Source organism: Stegastes partitus, unplaced genomic scaffold, assembly GCF_000690725.1.
Source record: "Stegastes partitus isolate 25-593 unplaced genomic scaffold, Stegastes_partitus-1.0.2 Scaffold89, whole genome shotgun sequence".
Classification (NCBI taxonomy): domain Eukaryota; kingdom Metazoa; phylum Chordata; class Actinopteri; family Pomacentridae; genus Stegastes; species Stegastes partitus.
Genome location: NW_007577820.1, coordinates 1 through 8,967, shown reverse-complemented (window position 1 = coordinate 8,967; position 8,967 = coordinate 1). Strand labels below are relative to the sequence as shown.

General features: G+C 41.7%; 1 protein-coding gene across 2 annotated transcripts; it reads right to left on the bottom strand.

Moving 5' to 3' along the window:
- Window positions 1–103: 103 nt before the first annotated feature.
- Window positions 104–8,835, bottom strand: lrrc57 (leucine rich repeat containing 57). 2 transcript variants are annotated; one of them, XM_008277079.1, is made up of 6 exons: window positions 8,708–8,835; window positions 6,391–6,727; window positions 4,297–4,432; window positions 3,954–4,222; window positions 3,048–3,233; window positions 104–2,156 (listed from the first exon to the last, which is right to left on the bottom strand). In XM_008277079.1, the coding sequence occupies exons 2-6, from the start codon at window positions 6,472–6,474 to the stop codon at window positions 2,115–2,117; spliced, it is 717 nt and encodes a 238-aa protein (XP_008275301.1). In that variant the 5' UTR covers window positions 6,475–6,727; window positions 8,708–8,835; the 3' UTR covers window positions 104–2,114. The 2 variants fall into 2 exon arrangements, with proteins under 2 accessions (XP_008275301.1, XP_008275302.1); XM_008277080.1 differs by having other exon boundaries at window positions 6,391–6,699.
- Window positions 8,836–8,967: the final 132 nt, after the last annotated feature.

Sequence of the window (8,967 nt, the reverse complement as noted above, 5' to 3'; positions counted from 1 at the left end):
CTGAGATGAAAAGCTTTTGCTCAGTTTATTGTACATGTTTCCAGCATTTTTAGTAGCAGATTAATTGATCAGGAAAAGACAAAGCGCATAATTCACTCAGGACTCTTGTTTAACATCCGTTAAAGCTCATCAGCAGGACATTGACCCCAACCTTTATTTAAGCAGAATGAAATAAAGACAAAGCTCCACATATCAACATTTCAACCTGCAGAGTTAGTGTTTAATGACAGAAAAAAAAGAGTTCTGATCCTTCATCTACAAACTGAACTCTGTGCAACATTTACAGCATTTAAAGTGGCAGAAAAAACAAGAAAAACATGAAACAGATGAAAAACGTGAATGAATCCTTCAAAGCAGCAGGGAGGAAACTGGGTGAACTGCTCCTTTAAATGTATGTCACTAACTCACACAAAGTCGCTTTTTAAAGAGGAATAAAAGACACTTGAGACGAGTTTCCATCAACCTGAGGGAGGAGAGTTTCTTCAGTCCACCAGCCTTCATTCAAAAACATCAGTTCAGTTTGTCAGAAACAGAAAGACAGAAACACTGAGAAAAACTGAGAAACCTTCAAATAAACAAATGAACTGCAGGAAAACGTCTCAACAGCATTAAACCGTGCTGCATAGCACTGGGCTAGCTGAGGCTAGCTGTTAGCTTAGCTTAGCCACTTTGTCCAGATGGGTTTATTTACATAAATACAACAGAAGCTAAATCTGAAATCAGAACATTTAAAAACATAGTTGCAGGCAGAACTAGCTGCTAAGTGTTAACTAGCCTAGCTTAGCATAGTCGTCGTGTCGCTGTTGTGTTTAAACGCTGTTAGATGAGAATTTAAAAAATAATCTTCTGCATTGTTTCTGTTTTTTTTCCTGCTTTCGACACATTAAAACAGTTCAGATTATAATGCTTGTTTGTAGGTTTGACAGTTAGTAATAATTAAAGATCAATAATCAGCCCAAGGAAGCAGAACATGAATTTACAGCTCACATGCTGCTGTCTGACTCTCGTGCAAATCTGAAAAAGATAAATAACATCTAAATAGTTATTAAAAGACGTGTTAACGGATTAATCACTGGACGCCAATAGCAGAGTTCAGCTCGTGGTGAATAAAAAGCTCAGTGAGGCTGGAAGACAGAAGTCACTGGAACAAACATCACTGGGTTTCACTTAATTAAGGAATCACTTAAAATGTTTCCTCAAATCAGATTTTTACCATCATATCAAAAATATTGCATATCTGGAGTATTTTGAAATATATTAATTTGATTTCAGGTAAGATTTGATGGTATTTTGCTGTATCGTATCTGATATCTGGAGTATTTTTGTTAGATTTTTTGAGCATTTTTGTTTGATTTCTGGACAATTTTGAAATATTGTAATTTGATTTCAGTGGTACTTTGTTTGATTTCTGTTAGATTTTTGAGGATTTCATAAGTATATTCAAGTGGTATTTTGAATCACAGTGATTTCTGTGTTACTTCTTAAGCATTCTTTACTTTTTCTTTCATGTTCTGTTTGACTTCTGGGAAATTTTGAAACATCTGAAATGATTTCTGTTGATTTTTTTTGTAGTACTTTGCTTTATACGGCTTGATTTCTGTTTAATGTCATTGTATTAATGTAGTTTCTTTGATTTCTGGAGAATTTTGCAGTATTATCTGTGAATGCTCTGACCTAACATTGTTTCTGTATCATTCCTGTCGCATTTTGCAATATTTTGTTTCATTTCAGTACAATTTTTGCAGCGGTCTGCAGCGACGTTGTTTCGGCTGGATGAAAGCTGCTGTGAGAGCTGAATGTTTCTGTCCACCGCTGAGCGAACAATAAAGTTTTACAGTGACACATTCAGGAGAAAACAGTGAAACATCAGAGAGCCTGAAGCCTCCTTCTTCTTCTGTGGTGTTGAATCTGTCCTGTTTGAGTCTCTGCCTGTCTCCATGTGGACCCATGTGGTCTCTCTGCAGGTTTAGGTCTTTGTGGGAGGACTGTCCCGGCTGCCTGGAGTCTGGTTTTAGCAGCAGAAGAAGAAGCAGCGATGAGTGTTGCAGGGGGTGGAGCTTCACCTGGCTCCGCCTCCAGGTGAACTCGCAGGTCCAGATTAATCATCGGGGGCTTCAGGCAAACTTCTTCTTGGTGGCTGTGAATCGTTCCATGTACTGAGGAGGGAGAGCAGAGACCATTAGAGACCAGCGAGACCAACAAAGACCTTAGAAACCATTAAAAAATAATATAGACCAATGGAGACCACTAGAGACTAACAAATGTCATTAGAGTCCAAAACAGACCATTAGACATTAATATAGATGAATGGAGACTATTAGAGACTAACAGAGACCAATAGAAACCATTAAAAAACAATATAGACCAATGGAGACCATTACAGACCAACAAATGTCATTCGAGTCCAACAGAGATCATTAGAGACCAACAGATACCATGAGACACTAACAGAGACCAGTAGAGACCAACTGAGATGAACAGAGACCATTAAAGACCAACAGGGACCATTATAAACCAGCAGAGACCAACAGAGACCTAAAGAGACCATTAGGAACCAATAGAGACCATTGAAGAACAATATAAACCAATGAAGACCATTAGAGACAATAAACATCATTAGAGTCCAACAGAGATCATTAGAGACCAAGCAGACCATTACACATTAATATAGATGAATGGAGACCATTAGAGACCAACAGAGAACAACATAGACAATTTAAGACCAACGGATACCATGAGACATCAACACAGACCATAAGAGATCCATGGAAACCAGCAGAGACCAGCAGAGATCATTAGAGAAAAACAGAGATAATTAAAAACCAACAGAGACCAGCAAAGATCACGATACACCATTAAAACCACAACAGAGTGGATTATACACAGATTTGGACTGCTACTGGTCTCACTGATTGGTTTCTAGGATTCTTCCGTCTCATCTGTCTAAATGTTTCTGACTTAATATTTCCAGCTGCCAACTGACAGTCCATCAGAGTCGGCCACCAGAGTCCAACCCAGAACGTGGCGGTGCAGGAGCTGGTCCTCACCTTGTCGTATCCTTCCAGGTCTCGGAGCTTCTTCACCTCAAACAGGTTTCCCTCCACTGAGAACAGAGACACCTGGGACTCGTTCAGAATGGACACTGGGATGGAGGACAGCTCCAGACAGTTCTCCTCCAGACGGAGAACCTTCAGACGGGGACATCGAGAGACCTCCGCCGACAGCACCGAGATCTGGACCAGAGGAGGAAACCAGGTTACGACAACATCCAGATAATTACCTACCTCCAACCAACCTGGTTCTGGTTCTATGGTGCCTGACTTTGTTACTAAGGACTAAGATACCAAGTTCTGGGGCACCTTGTCCTGGTTCTTCAATGCCTGTCTTTGTTAATTAAGATTCAAAGATCTGGTTCTTGGTGACTTAGTTCTGGTTCTATAGTGCCTATCTTTGTTCTTTAGAACTGTGAGACCTGATTCTGGTTCTGTTGTACTTGTCTTTCTTAGTAAAGACTGTGAGACCTGGTTCTGGAGCACTTGGTCACATGGTTTTGGTTCTACAGTACCTCTGTCAGTTAATTAAGAGTGTCAAGCTTTGGGGTATCTAGTTCTGGTTCTGTAGTACCTGTGTTTGTAAATAAAAACTGTAGGACCTCGCTCTGGTTCTGCTGCACCTGTCTTTGTTAGTCAGACCTGGTTCTGGTTCTGTAGTGCCTCTCTTTTGTTCATTAGAACTGTAAGACACCTCTAGGGTCCTTGTAATCTGAGACTGCAAGACCTGGTTCTGGTCTCTACAGTACTTGTCTCTGTTATTAAGGACTACAAAACCTGGTTCTGTGGTACCTAGTTTTCTGATTCTGTAATACCTGTTTGTTCATCAGGACTGTGAGACCTAGTTCTGGTTCTGTAGTACCGGTCTGTTAGTTACGAATGTGAGATCTTCTTCTGAGGTACCTGGTTCTGGTTGAGGTTGATCTCGATGGCTTGCAGCTCGGACACCACTGCGGGGACGTTGTGGATCTGGTTCCGAGACAGGTCCAGCAGATCCAGCTGCCTCAGGGTTCCCAGTCCAGATGGGAACTCTGAGATCTGGTTCCCGGACAGGTTGAGGGTCCGCAGGGCTTTGAGCTGGCCCAGAGTCGGAGGCAGCTGCTGGATCCGGTTCCCGTTCAGACTCAGGGTCTCCAGCTTCTTTAGCTTCCCGATCTCAGCTGGGATCTCAGCTAAGGACAGAACCACAGTGTCATGAGTCTGAGGGTTCTGGACCAATTAAAAAAACAACCCATCAAACACTCACTCAGCTTGTTGGAGTTCAGCGTGAGACTCTTCATCTGCAGGAAGTTCCCGACGGCGGCAGGAAGAACCTCGATCTTGTTCCCGGACAGATCGACCGTCCTCAGGTTGGCGGTGAGTCTCTGCAGCTCTTCTGGAAACTGAAACAGAGACAGAAAGCTGCAGACTTGTTCTCCGGTTTCATCCTCTGAACTCAGACTGAAGCTGTTCTGTTATTAGAACAGAACCAGAGCAGGAAGATGTTAAACAGAGTGTTTCAGTGTGTCGATCCTGTTTCTGTTCATTCTGCTGGATGATGTCGAGATAATAAAACACTGACTGCTTATTCGTATTTCACTCGACTTCCAACTCGAGCTGCAAGAATTAGTCGTCTAGTTCCTCAGATGATGGACAGAAAACTAGGACGTCTCTTAATACAAACCAGAAAATGTCTCAAAATCAATAAAAATACATAAATAAAATGTATTACTGTGGTGTGTTGTGTTTTCATTCCCTACAATATATACATGTATGAACAAATTAAAGCTCATAAAACTATATTATTATTACTGTTGTCGTCACGCTGTCAGTGTTGTATTTGTATCATCGCTGCTGCAGCTCGGTGGGTTTTCCTTCCTGCGTCAGTGAAACCTGATAGTTTAATGCTTCCACCCTACTGACTAAATCTGATGTTAATGGAGTGGATAAAATATCAGGAACATCTTTCAGTATAATGGACTCACCACCACTTTAAAAGACGTAAAGTAGCAGCATCATATGTCTGAATAATGTACTGTAGAAGCCTCCTGAAGCAGAGCTGCAGAGTGTGACTGTACATGTGTTCCTAATAAATGGCACCCTGAGGTGTCATCAGCCAACCTGCAGTGATCATTTATCTATCCTACGACAACATGTGATAAAAATGGTTGATAAAGCTAGAGGCTGTGAGTGACTTTATCACATTTTTACAAAGTCATTTCATTAATTAAAAATACACATCTGGACGCTGCAATTCTACTTTATTCTTCTTATAAAACTGTTCAGATTCTGTCAGGTTCCACAGGGATCATGAGTGAACAGAACTTTAAGTCCAGACTTTAATTCTCAGGTGGACTGAGGTCTGGACTCTGACTGGGCCTCCAGAACTTCACCTTGTTGTCTTTAAACCATCTCTGTGGAGCTTTGGCTGTTTGCTTCGGCTCATTGTCTTGATGGAAAACAAGTCTTCTCCAAGTCTCAGTTCTCCTGCAGACTGCATCAGGTTGTCCTCCAGGATTTCTCTACACTCTGCTGCATTCATTCACCCTCCATCTTTACAAGCCTTCCAGGCTGCTGCTGAGAAGATCCCCACATCATGATGCTGCCACCACCGTGCTTCACGTCATGATGCTGCCACCACCGTGCTTCACGTCATGATGCTGCCGCCGCCGCGCTTCACATCATGATGCTGCCGCCACCGTGCTTCACGTCATGATGCTGCCGCCACCGTGCTTCACATCATGATGCTGCCACCACCGTGCTTCACATCATGATGCTGCCGCCACCGTGCTTCACGTCATGATGCTGCCACCACCAGGCTTCACGGTGGGGATGGTGCGTTTGTGAGGATACCTTCTCACGAACGGGGGTGAATACTTTTTACAGGCACTGTAAGCAGAGCTGCACTGATCAGTCCATTAATCACCAACTATTTACTGAGATGAGTCCACATCTGAAGTTCACGTCTTGTCTCATTTGAACAGTTTTTTATTTATCTCTTACAGCATTACTAAATGAAGCAAGATGTTATCCTTTTGATATTAAATCTACAACAAACTAAAAGTGCAGAGATGGAAGCCACTATATTTGTCTTCTGTTGACCAGTTGAACAATTTTAGAACATGAACTGCATTGAAGATAATGTGTGCAGGATTTGTTCAAAGTAACTTATTCTGCAACACCGTGACAGTGACGTGTTACATGTACTGCTGATGTTTTATGTGTAATTTTAGATTAACTTGTCTGTTGTGTCATATACAGACTTCTGCTTTGTGGGTCTGGTTTCTTTTGTTGTGTTGTTCGGATTTTGTGTGTCTGTTTGTGTCTCCTCAGTGTTGACCAGTAAACACAGTGATCTCACCTCCTGCAGGCCTTTTCCCGTCAGCTGAAACACTCCCGTCTTCTGGGAGGTTTCAAGGTGAGACTTCAGTGCGCTGTTTCCCATCTGGTCCTGCAGTCAGGTACGAACCCTCTACCTGTCCTCCTGTCTGTCCTTCTGTCTGTCCTCCTGTCTGTCCGCCTGTCTGTCCTCCTGTCTGTCTCTCAGTCTACAGCAGTAGAGCAGAGTTCATGTCCAGCCGAGTGATGGTGGATCAGCTTTAACAGCGCTCTTGCTCCTCCTCCCCCTCTTCCTCCTCCTCTTCCTCCTCTTCTTCTTCTTCTTCAGTGGCTGTTAATGAGATCAGACGGTGAAATCCCTGCAGGAGAGTAAAGACCCTCGTATGAGTCCCTCATACAGAACATCATCATCGACTCAGTGTCAGAGCTCGCCATCATAAACACACCTGACATGTCTGAGGTCGCTTTAAAACAGACAGAAACACAGAAACTCTTCAGATCATCTCATTAAAGAAGTTCTCCCTCTGCTGAACAAATAAACTGGTATTTTCAATTTCAGAATTCCTTTCATTCACAATTTATCTGCTCTTTTTTTTTTTAAATGTTGGTTTTGATTAAAATTTGACAGTCATCTGTGACAAATGTGACATCTTCAGATGCTTAATTCTGTCAAACCAACAGACTAAAAACCCAAATATGTACATATATATAGACTTTTTTAAAAATACAGAGCAATGAAGAAAATAATCATCAGATCAATTGATAATGCAGTTATTTAGTTAGTTGATGTATTTCTGTAAAATAAAAGCTGCTCTGTGGCTGAATCAAGATGGTCGCTCATACAAGTTCTACGCTCCACCACTGTGGTGAACACAGCAGCTTCCTGTGCCAGTTACAGCAACACAATTACAGCTTCATGATCATCATGTGCTCACACCAATGCGACCACTTGAAGCTTTAACTCACACATTCTCAAAAAGCGTTCATTTTGAAAGGAAAGCTTTTTTGTTTTGTTTTCCTAATTTCTCGATGGCAGCTTGTGTAAGTGAATGGTTGTGTGGCAACTGTGCAACAAAGAGTTTTAAGACACAAAGTCTAAAAATGTTGAATGTAATCGCTATAATTGCACTTTGAGTTTGCACGAATCTGTGAATGTAGACGGATGAAAAATGCAGATAAATATAGATGACAAATAAACATCTTTGTTGTTTAATTTCACATATATGTCCATTCATTGATTCTGCCATCAACCAAAGTTTATTTGAATTGAAAAACTTTGCTTATTAATAATATTGCTATTTGATAAAAATGTGACTAATGGCAATTAATAATTACAAAGTCTCCAATTAATTAGATTATTTTTTTAACTGTGTCCCACCACTATTATGTATATATAAAGTCTTACAATGGAATTTTAAATAATCCATCTCAGTAATATAAATACGATGTCAGAGAACATCTGGTTTACTCTGTCAGCTGTTCACCACGTTAATGATTCGTGTGAACTGGTGAGAATCACAACTGACCACTACTCCCATTACCGAATAATCAGTGGATTATTTGCTGAATGAATGAATCGATTGGTTGCATCAAAATGTCAGAAAATGGTGAAAAGTCACAATTCGTGTTTCCCAAATGTTTTGTTTTGTAAAGTAACCAGAAATTCGTCACAGAGTTTAGACTTCTGCTTATTAAAAGTGACTCCAACTGATCAGCTGATTATCAAAACAGCTTCATGCTTACACATACAGTCTAGCATTGCAGCTGAAGTCACAACTCTACACTGACTGCTGAACAACAGAAGACAGACTACAGAGCAGGCTGCTCTAAAGCATCCACCCCATGACCAGCGTCCTGATGTGTTTTGGATTCACTGCATCGGACTGTAAAGTCCACAGAGACACGTGGAGCTCAAACGTCACCAGAGAAACTGGAACATCGACTACTCTGTAACCTGTAAGACTGGTTAAATAACTTATTTTTAGTTGAACAGATGAACTGTTTCTTTTGTTCTGATGATTGGAAGAGTCTCTGGTGTTTGTGTAAACACGTCAGGTGCTGTTCATGATCCAACAGCACAGCCTCAGTGTGTTTAATAAAAACTAGAGATCAGCTGAGACACTGACTGAACAGGATCATCAGCTGCAGACGGCGGATAATAACTTTAACCGGTTTGTTCTCTTGAGGTAAGGAGCTGGGACATGTTGAGGCACACACAGCAGCATTAGCAGCACCGTTAGCCTCCTTATAATCCTGATGTACAAACTCAAGCTGAGTTAGCTTAGCCTGCTAACAGCGACTACACAACAGCTAACTGCTAGCTGTTCGGTTTTACTTACTGCCTCGGAGCGAACACGACACCGAGCTGCTCGTCCTGGTCGGTCAAATGTCGTCTGATCAAATCTTTCCTGACAAAACGAGTGAGTTTAAGTTGAAGTGAAGAAGAGCAGCAGCGAGTAGCCGCCCCGACTCACTACACTGACAGGCGCCAACGTCACAGCTGTCAGCCAATGGGAGCACAGCACTCCTTTGGGCATGCGCCATAGGCCTCCTGTACAATAACACATACATGCGCTATTAATACTTCAATAAGACACGA

Bases quoted from the DNA above. Each gene is read 5' to 3' on its own strand.
- lrrc57 (XM_008277079.1), bottom strand. From the start codon at position 6,474: ATGGGAAACAGCGCACTGAAGTCTCACCTTGAAACCTCCCAGAAGACG. The intron at 4,223-4,296 runs GTGAGTGTTTGA...TTCTGTCCTTAG, and splicing joins GCTGAACTCCAACAAGCTGA to CTGAGATCCCAGCTGAGATC. The intron at 2,157-3,047 runs GTGAGGACCAGC...CTCCCTCCTCAG, and splicing joins ACCTGGAAGGATACGACAAG to TACATGGAACGATTCACAGC.